This window comes from Cetorhinus maximus, chromosome 1 (genome assembly GCF_964194155.1).
Source record: "Cetorhinus maximus chromosome 1, sCetMax3.hap1.1, whole genome shotgun sequence".
In the NCBI taxonomy this organism is placed as follows: Eukaryota; Metazoa; Chordata; class Chondrichthyes; order Lamniformes; family Cetorhinidae; genus Cetorhinus; species Cetorhinus maximus.
Window position 1 is genome coordinate 116633435 of NC_135879.1, and position 13625 is coordinate 116647059.

Below are 13625 nucleotides of genomic sequence, written 5' to 3' on the forward strand. Positions count from 1 at the left end.
TATCTTTATTTTCTATTGTTAGCCATGCTTGGGGCACTTTTGCTGTGGTTTTGCGCCAAAAAGGAATATATAACTGCTGCAATGCGCACATTTGTTCCTTAAATATTAGCCATTGCCTATCCACCGTCATGTCTTTAAATGAAGTTCCCCAATCTATCTTAGCCAACCCATGCCTCATACCTTCATAGTTTCCTTTGTTTAGATTTAGGACCCTAGTTTCAGATTTGATGACTTCACTTTCCAACCTAAGGAAGAATTCTACCATGTTATGGTCACATGGACAAAAGGGTTGAACTCCAGAGGTGAGGTGACAGTGACTGCTCTTGACATCAAGGCAGCATATGATGGAGTGTGGCATCAATGAGCCAATGGGATTCAGGAGGAAAACTCTCTGCTAGTTGGAGTCAAACGTGGCACAAAGGAAGATGGGTGTAGTTGTTGGAAGTCAATCATCTCAGTTCTAAGACATCACTGCAGGAGCTCTTCAGGGTAGTATCCTAGGCCCAACCATCTTGAGCTGCTTCATCAATGACATTCCTTCCTTCATAGGGTCAGAAGTGGGAATGTTCGCTGATGACTGCACCATGTTCAGCACCATTCGCGACTCCTCAGATACTGAAGCAGTCCATGTCTAAATGCAGCAAGATCTGGACAATATCCAGGTTTGGGCTGACAAGTGGCAAGTAACATTTGCGCCACACAACTGCCAGGCAATCTCCATCTCCAACAAGAGAGAATCTAACCATCACTGGATCCCCCACTAACAACATCCTGAGGGAGTTACCATTGACCAGAAACTGAGCTGGACTAGCCATATAAATAATGGGGCTACAAGAGCAGGTCAAAGGCTAGGAATCCTGCGGCGTGTAACTCACCTCCTGACTCCCCAACGCCTGTCCACCATCTACAAGGTATAAGTCAGGAGTATGATGGAATACTCTCCACTTGCCTGGATGAGTGCAGCTCCAAAAACACTCAAGAAGCTTGACACCATTCTGGACAAAGAAGCCCACTTGATTGGCACTACATCCACAAACATTCACTCCCTCCAACACTGACCAACAGTGGCAGCAGTGTGTACCATCTACAAGATGCACTGCAGAAACTCACCAAGACTCCTTCGGCGGCACCTTCCAAACCCATGACCGCTACCATCTAGAGGACAAGGGCAGCAGATACATTGGAACACCACCAGTTGGAAGTTCTCCTCCATGCCACTCACCTCCTGACTTGGAAATAGATCGCTGTTCCTTCACTGTCGCTGGATCAAAATCCTACGACTCCCTCCTTAACAGCACTTAACTGTGGGTACACCTACACTACAGGGACTGCAGCAGTTCAAGAAGGAAACTGACCATCAACTTCTCAAAGGCAATGAGGGATGGACAATAAATGCTGGCCTAGCCACCGAGTCCCACTTCCCGTAAATGAATTAAAAAAATATATATGAATTTCAGTACCAGCTAAGTATGTAGGCCGTACGTCCCAAAGACTGGTGGATTGTATCAAACAGCATGTCCTTTCCGTTGTTTGCAATGAGCAAGGTCCAGACTGTACTCAAGCAGCCAGTGCTTGCAAAATTCTAAACACAGTGTCCAGCATTAGGTGTGATTCTGTGACTGGGCAACATTTGCTAAATAATCCTCAGTGTGCTAAGAATGACGCTGACAACCAATTTAAGATTGTCAGTTGGGCTCGCAGTGTTTTTGTGTCTACTGGAAGCTACGTAGATTAATACACAGCGCCCTGTTCTTTGCAGACAGAAAGAACAGGCACACACATTGCACCTGTTTCAGTTAAACAAAATAAGTGACAGCCATTCGCTGGCTCATTCCTCAGGGCAATACCTTGGCAGTGAACAGTCAGTCACTATCAACTGGTGGATTCTCCATGGCAATGCCTCTACCAAAGTCCACTTGCCAATCAATCAAAGTCCACTTGCCAACCAATTAGCACTCTCTTCACATACAGTATATATTGTTGTATTCTTGCGAATTGTCCTGATGAGTGCAAGATGGAAAGCTTTGACAAAATGTCTTTTTTAGCAATGCTCATATTGCGTTATCTTAACCCTGGACAGACTTGAAGTACAATCTACATTCTTGTTCAACATTTGATGGGATATTGCAGAAAGTGGCCCTGAGGTCACTGCATTCCAGACGTGAGGTGAGAGTGACAGTCCTTGACATGAAGGCAGCACTTGGTCAAATATAACACCAAGAAGTTCTAGCAAAACTGAGGTCAAACAGAAAGCCCTTCAGTGTTTCGACTAATATCTGACGACAAAGGAAGATGGTTGAGGTTGTGCAAGGACTGCAGAGGTGCAAGAAGACCTACAACAACTTCTTAGGGCAACTAGAATCAAGATTTTTCATGAGATAATTGATAGTTTAGCAGATATTTAACAAGACAGAATAGAATTCCACAAAATTGGCTTTAAAAATAAATCTATTATCAATGTCTGACCATGCTCTACTTCTTGTTGACAATTTCTATCAGAGTGAAGGGTAATACAGTGATCATATTTTCAATTCTGCATTAAGTAACATTAAATATACCTATGTCTGGTACAGTTCCTCTTAAATCACAATGTGCACGATATGCTTAACTTTGTCCAATAGTGCTAAATTAGACTTGTCCGCTTAACAGCTCATCTTTCATTCCATATTGTTGGCTGGATTTAAATCAAGGACCCACAAGTGAATCAACACTCAAAATTACAATAAGAAAAAACAATGTATTAAATAAATAGTATGTAAAATAAATGAGATTTTCTTCACCTGCATATAGCCATCGGAAAAATGCCTTGAAGCTTTTCATACTACTGTCTATAACTCTGAAAGAGAATAAGCCACATGAATATTAAAATCAAATTTATTATTAATAATTGTATTCAAGGCAACATTGATATTTTCTTGGTTTCTGACATGGTATGGCTCAATAGGGATAGCAATAATGGCAGTTCAAGTTCAAAGGAGGGATGAACAAATTTTCCATACTTTTATATAATAAAAGGTGGGCCATTAAATATTATGAGGGGAGGCGGTGGATGAAATTGTATAAAATCAGATTCAATGGCAATTCTACGTACATGTACCATATGAACCCTTGGAATTATTTTATAAACTATTTAACCTTGATGATGAATCAGTGTGATGAAATGTTATTTGGGAGGGTGCAGGGGAGCAGAGGAGAGATTTTGGTCTGCTTTAGATAAGAATTCACATTAGGTTTAATAATGTGGAGCTTCCAAACTTACCATGGCACCTGTCTAATGCATTTTCTTTCATTTATTGCACAGGGAGGGAAATGGACTAAGACTCAATTCTCCTCTTTCTAGGGGAAGAAGTGGTGTAGATCTTTCTGCTACTAAAGTCACCCCAATTCTAAATTAGGACACTCACTAGTAGGAAGACAGAAAAGGTCTTCAAAATATGTGAATGCATTTGACTTTTGACAATTTTTGCCCACTTACTGGGAGGAGGTGGTTGCATAGTGGTATTGTCACTGGACTAGTAATCCAGAGATCCAGGGTAATGCTCTGGGACCCAGGTTCAAATCCCACCATGGCAGATGGTGGAATTTGAATTCAATAAAAGTCTGGAATTAAATGAAACCATTGTCACCTGGTTCATTAATGTTCTTTAGGGAAGGAAATCTGCGGTTCTTACCTGGTCTGGCCGACATGTGACTCCAGACCTACAGCAACATGGTTGACTTTTAACCAAAATTGCATAGCAAGCCACTCAGTTGTATCAAACTGCTAAAAAGTCTACAAGGAATGTAACGGGACAGACCGCCTGGCTTCAACCTAGGCACCAGAAATGACAACGGCAAACTCAGCCCTGTCGACCCTGCAAAGTCCTCCTCACTAACGTCTGGGGGCTAGTGCCAAAATGGGGAGAGCTGTCGCACAGACTAGACAAGCAACTGCCTGACATAGTCACACTCAGAATCATAACTTTCTCCTTAGACAGCACCTTCTAAACCCACAACCACCACCATCTAGAGGGCAAGGACAGCAGATGCATGGGAACACCGCCACCTGCAAATTCCCCTCCAAGCCACTCACCATCCTGAAGGAACTATATTGCCGTTCCTTTACTAGCACTGGGTCAAAATCCTGGAACTCCCTCCCTAACAGCATTGTGGGTGTTCCTACACCACATGGACTGCAGGGGTTCAAGCAGGCAGCTCACCACCACCTTCGCAAGGGCAATTATGGATGGGTAATAGATGCTGCTCTAGCCAGCGATGCTCACGTCTCACGAATGAATAATAAAAAAAATTTCAAGCAAATACTAACTTTTAAGAGAACTTAACACTCAGCTTTTGCAGTAAAGGCAAGTGAGGCTACCAGCACTAAATTGGATGGCAACTTCCAGAGACCACATATGTGCAGAATCCGGAAAGTTCTGCCCTGCTCCTACATAAGCTTTGCTGTAATAATGGGTGAAATTTTACGGCCCTTCATGCTGGCAGGGTTTTCCGGTCCCGCTGAAGTCAATGGACCTTTGAACGGCTTGCCATGTCTTACTGCTCTGCCCCTGCCACGACGGGGCCATAAAATTCCGCCCAATATCTTGGCGAGAGAACATGCATTGAATCACGGAAGGACATGAAGTTGCGTTACTTACGTGATATAGACCAACTAAACTTGCCAGAAAAGGTTAGGACTTGCCCATTTCAGTGTAAGTAATTGTGTAATGGTGTGGTAAGTCTTAATTACTACCAACCATCCTTTCTAACACAGAAAATTAACTTTTTCAAACGGAGTCTCATTCCTTCAGATTTTAATTAATGTTGGAAATTTTAAAAAAGTAAGATTTTTTTTACTTTCTCTTTTTCTTTTAATTCTCTCTTAATCCCACCTTTCTTTCCCCTCTTTATTTTGCTTTCAGTACATCGGTTGAATTAATTATTGTAACTTACACTTCCTGGTTCAGAATTTGCATGCCTGATGTAAGGACTCTTCAATCTGATTGGTTCTGGGTATACACAGTGGCTTGCTCTGCTCAAATGGACCCCAAATCCCCAGTACAGAGTGTTGCACCAAAATGGATTTCTAATTACTGCAAGTTTCAGTCAAAAATAGCAAGTCTGTGGGCAAGTGTATAAGTGTAATGAATGGCTGGTGCCGTTCATTCTCTGTTGACTGCAAAATCAAGACCAATGTTTAATATTATTATAAAATTATTGATATAGGATAGAAGTATTACCAAAAAAAAAGAGATCTACATTATTTAGAACTGTCTATTTATTGACAGAGAAGGAATTAATGTCTTCACTCAACTTGAAATGTCAGAATTTCTTAGGGATGCTGTGCAGATATATTTTTAACGAGCAGAAACTCTTTTAAGAAAGAAGCTATATGTGTGGAGATAAGAGTATTTATTTAAATATACTTCTACCTACAGCACTGTAATCCTTTATTATGCCAAATGATACAATTTGTCGCATCCTGAACTATGGCTTTCAACCACAGGTAACCATCTTTCAGGACACCCATGCATTTCATCATTCACTTGCAATTGTTGCTCAATTGTACTTTGCACTTGTTACTGCTGAAACAACTTCTGTACACAAAAAAAAGCCTTACCCAACACCTTGGTTCCATTTGTACTTACTGTAACAATTCATTTGCTTTCAATATAAATGTTCCCACAGCATTTATGGCATCTTTGAAAGAAAACAAAAAATTTACTTAGGTCATGAGAACATAAGAAACAAGAGAAGGCCATTAGGCCCCTCAAGCCTGGCCTGCCATTCAGTAAGATCATGGCTGATCTACCCCAGGCCTCAACTCCTCTTTCATGCCAGCTCATCATAGCCCTCAACTCCCCGATATTTCAAAAATCTATCTACATCTCTTTAAATATTTTCAGTGACCTAGCCTCCACAACTATCTGGGGTAGAGAATTCGAGACATTTACTACCCTCTGTGAGAAGGAACTCCTTTGCATCTCAGTTTTAAATGAGTGCCCCCTTATTCTGTAACTGTCCCCTAGTTCGAGATTCCCCTACTAGTGGAAACATCTTCTCAATATCTGCTCTGTCAAGCCCCCTCAGAATCTTGTACATTTCAATAAGATCACCCCTCATTCGTCTAAACTCTAATGAATAAAGGCCTAACCTGTTTAGCCGTTATTGATAAGCCAACCCCTTCATCCCTGGAATCAGCCTTGTAGCTGATTTTTTTGTGAATCTCTTTTGAAATGCCTCCAATGTCCTTTCTTAAATAAGGGGACCAAAATTGTACACAGTACTTGATGTGCTGCCTCAACCAAACCCTGTACAGTTGGAACAAGACTTCCCCATTTTTAAACTCCAGCCCTCTAGCAATACAGGCCAAAATTCCATTTGCCTTCTTAATTACTTGCTGCACCTGCATGCTAACTTTTTATGTTTCATGCACAAGAACACACAGATCCCTCTGTGCTGCACTTTTTGGAGTCTTTCTCCATTTAAATAGTAGTTTGCCTTTTGATTCTTCCTACAAAAGTGCAAGACTTCATATTTTCCTATATTGACCTCCGTCTGCCAAGTTTTTGCCCACTCACTCAACCTATCTATATCCTCTTGCAGATTCCTTATGTCATCACAACATGCCCTCCCACCTATTTTTGTATCGTCAGCAAATTTGGATACATTGCACTCTGCCCCCTCCTCCAAGTCATTAATATAGATAGTAAATAATTGAGGCCCTAGGACTGATCTTTGCGGCACTCCACTAGTTACGTCCTTCCAACCTGAAAAAGTTCCATTAATCCCGACTCTCTATCTTGTGTGTGCTAACCAATTCTCAATCCATGCTAATATATTACCCCTAGTACTGTGAGCTCCTATCTTGTGCAATAACTTTTTATATGGCACCTTATCGAAAGCCTTCTGGAAATCCAAATACACTACATCCACCAGTTCCCCTTTATCAACTCTGCTTATTATATCGCAAAGAACTCTAGCAAATTTGTCAAACATGAGTTCCCTTTCACAAAACCCTGCTGACTCTGTTTGATTGTGTTAAGCTTTTCTAAATGTCCTGCTATTTCTTCCTTAATAATGGACTCTAGTATTTTCCCCAACGGCAGATGTTAGGCTGACTGGCCTATAGTTCCCTGCCATTCGTCTCCCTCCCTCCTTGAACAGGGGTGTCACATTAGCGGTTTTCCAATCTGCTGGGGCCTTCCCGGAATCCAGTGAGTTCTGGAATATTTCGACCAATGCCTCCACTATCTCTGCAGCCACTTCCTTTAAAACCCTTGGATGCAGGCCATCAGGTCCTGGTGACTTGTCTGCCTTTAGTCCTGTTAGTTTGTCAAATACTTTGTCCCTTGTGATAGAGACTGCTACAAGATCTTTCCTCCCATTAGCTCCTTGCTTATCTGATATCTTTGGGATGTTTATGGTGTCCCCCACTGTGAAGATCCAAACAAAGTATTGGGTTAAATTATGTGCCATTTACCTGTTCCTCGTTATCAATTCTCCAGTCACATCCTCCAAGGGTCCCACGCTCACTTTAGCCACTCTCTTTTTTATATCCATAGAAGCTCCTGCTGTTTGTTTTTATCTTTCTTGTCAATTTACTTTCATAATCAATTTTCTCCTTCTTTATTAGCTTTTTAGTTATCCACTGCTGGTTCCTAAAAAATTCCCAATCCTCTGGCCTAGCACTGCTTTTCACCGCTTTGTATGCCTTAGTTTTTAATTGGATACTCTCTTTGACCGCTTTTGTTAACCACGGTGGGGGGGTTCATTCTTCTCATTGAGTCCTTTTTTTTGATTGGGGGGTAAATTTTTGTTGGGCTTTATGAAATATCTGTTTCAATGTCTGCCACTGCTCATCCTCTTCCCCTTAGTCTATTTTCCCAGCCCACTTTAGACAACTCTTTCTTCAAACCTCTGTAATTGCAATATCTCAGTTGAGAACACTGGTTTGAGACCCGAGTTGCTCACCATCAAACTGAATTTGAAACTCTACCATCTTGTGATCGCTAACCCCTAGAGGATCCTTAACTACGATATCTCTTATTAATCCCACCTCATTACACATTACTAGATCTAAAATAGCCTGTTCTCAGGTAGGTTCTGCAACGTATTGCTCTAAGAAACAATCCCTCATGCACTCTACAAATTCATCTTCCATGTTACTCCTGCCAATTTGATTTGTCCAGTCAATATGCAGATTAAAATCACCCATGACAATTGTAGCGCCCGTCTTACACACCTCCATTATTTCCCAATTTATACTCTGTCCTAGTGAGGCAACTCTTCGGGGGCCTGTAGACGACTCCCACTCGTGACTTCTTCCCCTTGCTATTCCTTATTTCCACCCAAACTGATTCCACGTCATGATTTATTGCACTATACCGCTACTCACCACCGCACTGATATCTTCCTTTATTAACAAAGCTACCCCACCTCCTTTTCCTTTTTGCCTATTTTTCCGGAACGTCGAATGCGCTTGAATATTGAGTTCCCAGTCTTGATCACCCTGCAACCACATTTCTGTAATAGCTATCAAGTCATATTCATTTATTTTTATTTGTGCCGTCAATTCATCTATCTTATTACAAATGCTGCGTGCATTCACATAAAGAGCCTTAAGCTTTGACTTTTTACCATTACTGCTCATTCTGGTTCTGATTTCTGCTGCACTCTTCTGCTTATATTTTCCGCCCCTTCCTGTCACACTTTGATTATTGTTCGCCTCTTCACTACCCTGTACCTCTGCTCTCTCGTTTCAAGTACTGAATAAACACTAAAATTTAATATAAAATAAAAACAGAAAATGCTGGAAAAACGCAGCAGGTCTGGCACCATCTGTGGAGAGAGAAACAGAGTTAACATTTTGAGTCTGCATATGTACTTGAAACGTTAACTCTGTTTCTCCCTCCACAGACGCTGCCAGGCCTGCTGAGATTTTCCAGCATTTTCTGTTTTTATTTCAGATTACCAGCATCCTCAGTGTTTTGCTTTTATCTTAGCACCAAAATTTAATTGTTGGGTGATTTGGTAGAGTTCTAATATGCCATACCAAAGAGTGGCAAGGCATGGAGTTACGGCCTTGATTCATAAACTGCAAGTTTCCATGTCTGAGCATTAAGTGCTTGGGGAGTGTATTGGAGATTGTAATGGACAGCAAGTGACCCTGGGTTGCTTTTGCACCTGTAATTGCCAACATGTGATAATACTGAGGGTAAAGTCCTGTCAGTAGGCTGTCTCTGTGCCTCATGGGGCAAAACTTGATCTGTGTTTTGTTGGCATATAATAAATACCTCAATTCAAGCCAGGAATTAATCAAAAGTATCTACAATAAAGTCAGTCAGTGGTCGGAATAATAAACTAAATGGCAGCCTATTAGTGTAATTAATAAAATTCCCAAATAGAGCACTTTAAGTACATTGGTTTTTTGAAAAATAATTCAATGAATTAGTGCAGTCCTCACAAATAAATGTTCAAAATATCAAGAATATCTACTTTAAACTACAGAATTTTGCATAAAAGTTAAACATGTTATTGAAACAATGATATGAATAAAGACTTCAGGTATTTTGCTGATAAGAGAGACATGTTGCCGAAGCTTTCTGTCTTGTACTCATCAGGGAAAACAGGGCAAGAATGCCAAACCTCAAACAATCACAACAATTTATATTAGAGGAGCAAATGGTGCTGACTGGTTGACAAGACAACTCTGTTTAATCGAGGTGTTGCCATGGAGAAAGCAACAGGGAGCTATAGGCTCTCCAAGCTCCTGGGTAATTCAAAAAGGGTGCAAGGTTTGAACATATTCCTTTTGATGCACAGAATGGGTCCCTGCGAATGAATGTTTGTCACTTCTAGCAAGCATAAATGACCTACATTTATTTACATTATACAAGTTCAACTGATTATCTTAAATTGGTTGTTAGCGTAGCTATTAGCACACTCAGGATTGTTCAGCAAGTGCCGCCCAATCGTGGAATCATATCTAGCAGTAATTGTTTTGTTTTGGGTTTTGCAAGCACGGGCTTTCAGGATGCTGTCATCAGTCCAAAAAGACGTTCTGCCTACAACACAATTAAGCAACGTCATGTATGAATTTCAGTGCTGGTGCGATGTCAGGTATGTAGGCTATACATCTCAACAACTGGCAGACCGAATCAAACAGCATATTCCTTTCTGTTGTTTGTGTCATCAGAGTACAGATCAAATTCAACCAGCCCATGCTTGCAAAACCCAAAACAAATGTCTACTGTTAGATGTGATTCTGAGATTCGGCAGCACTCACTAAACAATCCAGAGTGTGCTAATAATACACAAACAACCAATTTAAGATTACCAGTCAAGCTTGTCACATGGCTCATTATGAGCTAGAAGCAACATACATTCATACACAGGGACCCATTCTCCGCAAACAAAGGCAATGTGTTCAAGCCTTGTCCTTTTTTTGAATTATCCAGGAGCTTAGGGGACAATAGTCTCCCTTTGTTTTCTCCATGGCAATACCTCGGCCCATTAGAGTCAACTTGCCAATCAATCAGCACCATTTTCTCCTGTAGTATAAATTGTGATTGCTTGAAATTTGACGTTCTTGTGTTTGTTCCGATGAGTGCAAGGCAAAAAACTTGGACAACATGTCTCTCTTTTCAGCAATATTCAAGTTCTGTGCTATCAAGGGGCTTCAGGAATTCTTTAATTCTCACCAATTTAAAAAAATATTTTAGGTAATGGTCAGATACTTTGTAAAATTGTAACGGTATTCAGCACTTAAAAAGCTTAAAAACATTTATAATGTACCTTCTATGGCTGGCACATCTAAGCCTAAAGGTTGGTATTTCTGTTTCCACATAGCCATTCCCTTTAACTCATTTAAATGGTACAGGAGTGCCTCTGAGCCACTGTTTGATAGCAAGACAGAAAGACAACACAAGAAAATTAGCTTACAAGATCAAAGAAAATATTGCACATCATAACAACTTTTGCATCCTGAAAGTATTACCAGATAAATTTTATTTAATTTGTGAAAGTAAATTGTTGCAATTCTAAAAACCTGTTCTCTCCATTGTGTATGTCACACATTATTTGGACATCACCATTTTGTAGCAGTCACACCTACTTCTTCATACTTCTACCACCAAATGGAATTTCAAACTCCAGATCCCCACACTTCAGCCTCCTTGAAAGAAGGAAATTGCATTTATGTAACACCTTTCATGGCTGTAGCTGTTGCAAAGTGCTTTAACAGCCAACGGAGTACATCAGAATGGAAGGCTAAGTGGCATTATTGATGCCTAATTAGAAAACAATTAACTGTGAACTGGTGAAATCTGCTACCACCAATTAAAATCTCACCAGAAAACTGAAATGGATGTTAAGTGAGTGGAAATCTAGCGTAACAGAATTTATTTTCCAATCACTTTGCTGTCTGCTTTATAACTTAAGTAGACGACCAGAAAATCTACCTTAAAAAGCTGCTAGTGCAAAACATCACATGGACTGAATTGCCTTCTGTAAATTTGACTTAATAAGGTCATTTAGGACCAAGGTGGATCATTTTTCCAACTGGTGTAATAAAGTATGGTAGTATATAGTATGAGGCAAACAACACTGGTCCTTTAAATCCAACCAGAACAACTTGTGAAATTGATTATTTATAAATCTTGTATTTTACAAGCTCGTGCCAGAAAGAATCACTGTGATAGCTACAAAATTGCTGTAAAAACACAACTGGCTCACTGATGTCCCTTGGGGAATAAAACTGGTCATCTACCTAGTCTGTGCTAGATGCAGACATGCCAACTCTTGTGATTGATCATGAGGGTCACGATTACTCAACATAAACCAGCCTCACTTACAATCTTACAAAGAGAGCTGTGAAATCTCACCATTTTTCTGATGCTTATAATTGCTCATGGAGTTGGGTCAAGATGATATTGAGTCAGTCCCTCTCTACGGTAATGTATAAAGCTCAACAACTTGGCCACATGTGCAATTATGAGACTGAATAAGAATCAGATCACCTTAATTTGCAGTGTGTAGGTAAACCAACTTGTTGCATTTTAATTAAATTGAAAGTGTAGCCAGGTTTCAAAGGTTATATTTGTAACACGCACTTCCCTCGTGGCTAGCTGACGCCACCCTTTTGGTTTACAATACTGCATCGGTGCCTGCCTAATGGCCCAATAAAGTTGAATATATGACAAAGTTGAGGCTCAATGCTATGATCTCTCTGCCACCAGAAATTTTGGCTTCTGCACTGCTTCACATCAGAGCACTGATACAGCATAGGGAGTGAGGCTGGGGGTAGATGCAAATGCTAAGCATGATTAACACTCCTTGATCACTGATCCATTGCACTCTAAGTGAGGAGCGCTGTATTGTGTCGGGGCACTTTGCAAAGAGGATGTGAGACAGACAGAAATATTCTCCAAGTAATACTTAAAACTTGTAGAATAGGATCATAGAATGGTTCCAACACTGAAGGAAGAAATCTAGCCTGTTGTGTCCGTGCTGGCTCTATTTAGCAGCAACTCAGCCAGTTCTACTCCTTGTCCTTAACCCGTACCAATAAAATTATTTTCCTCTTTGGAAAAGCACAATTGAATCGGCCTCCACAACACTCTCAGGAAGTGCATTCCAAATGCTAATCACCACCCTCACTGCGCAAAAAAACTTTACCTCATATCCTATTGTTTCTCTTGCCAATCACTTTAAATTGCTGCCATTTGGTTCTCCACTCTTCCGTCAATGGGAACAGCTTCTATCTACTTTATCTAGACCCCTCAAATCTGCTCACAACCTTCTCTAAGGAGAACAACTCCAGCTTCTCCACCCTATCTACATAACTGTAGTCCTCATTCCTGGAACCATTATCGTAGATCTTTTCTGCACCTTCTCCAAAACCTTCACATTCTTCTTAAAGTGTGGTGTCTAGAATTGGACACTATACTTCAGTTGAGGCTAAACCAATGTTTTATACAAGTTCATCATAGCTTGCTTGCTTTTGTACATTATTTAAAGAGCCCAGAGTCCTGACTGCCTTTTTAACCATGTTCTCAACTTTCCCTGCACCTTCATCTGTTCCTGCACCTCATTTAGAATTGTGCCCTTAATTGTAAATTGCCTCTCTTCATACTTCCTGCCAAAAGATATCACTTCACACATCTCTGCGTTAAGTTTCATCTACCATCTGTCCGTTCCATAGGCCAATGTCCTACTGAAATCTATCATAATAGGAAAAGTAGACCATATTGCCCCTTGAGCCTGCTCCACTATTCAATATAATCACAGCTGATCTTCTGCCTCAACTTCACTTTCCTGCCAGCTCCCCTTATCCCTTGATTCCCCAAGAGACCAAACATTTGTCTATCTTAGCATTAAATATAGTTAATGGTAGAGCATCCACAACCTCTGGGGGTAGAGAATTACAAAGATTCACAACCTCAACCCCTTGACGAAGGAATGTCTCCTCTTTCAGTTATAAATGATTGACCCTTTGTCCTGAGACTGTGCCCCTGTGTCCTACATTCCCCAGCCAGTGGAAACAGCTTGTGTCTACTCTGTCAGGTGCCTTCAGAATTTTGTACATTTCAATGAGATTACCTGTTATTCTTCTAAGCTCCAGAGAGTATAGGCCAATTTGCTCA

General features: G+C 40.7%; 1 protein-coding gene across 1 annotated transcript in view; it reads right to left on the reverse strand.

Annotated features, from left to right (window-relative positions):
* The window catches only part of anapc4 (anaphase promoting complex subunit 4), a 136136-nt gene that overhangs the window by 50085 nt on the left and 72426 nt on the right, over window positions 1-13625 (reverse strand). The window contains exons 15-17 of the mRNA XM_078545873.1: window positions 10777-10877; window positions 5628-5679; window positions 2781-2836 (exon numbers count right to left, since the gene is read on the reverse strand). Coding sequence (XP_078401999.1) covers window positions 2781-2836; window positions 5628-5679; window positions 10777-10877 — 209 coding nt within the window. The remainder of the gene's footprint in view (window positions 1-2780; window positions 2837-5627; window positions 5680-10776; window positions 10878-13625) is intronic.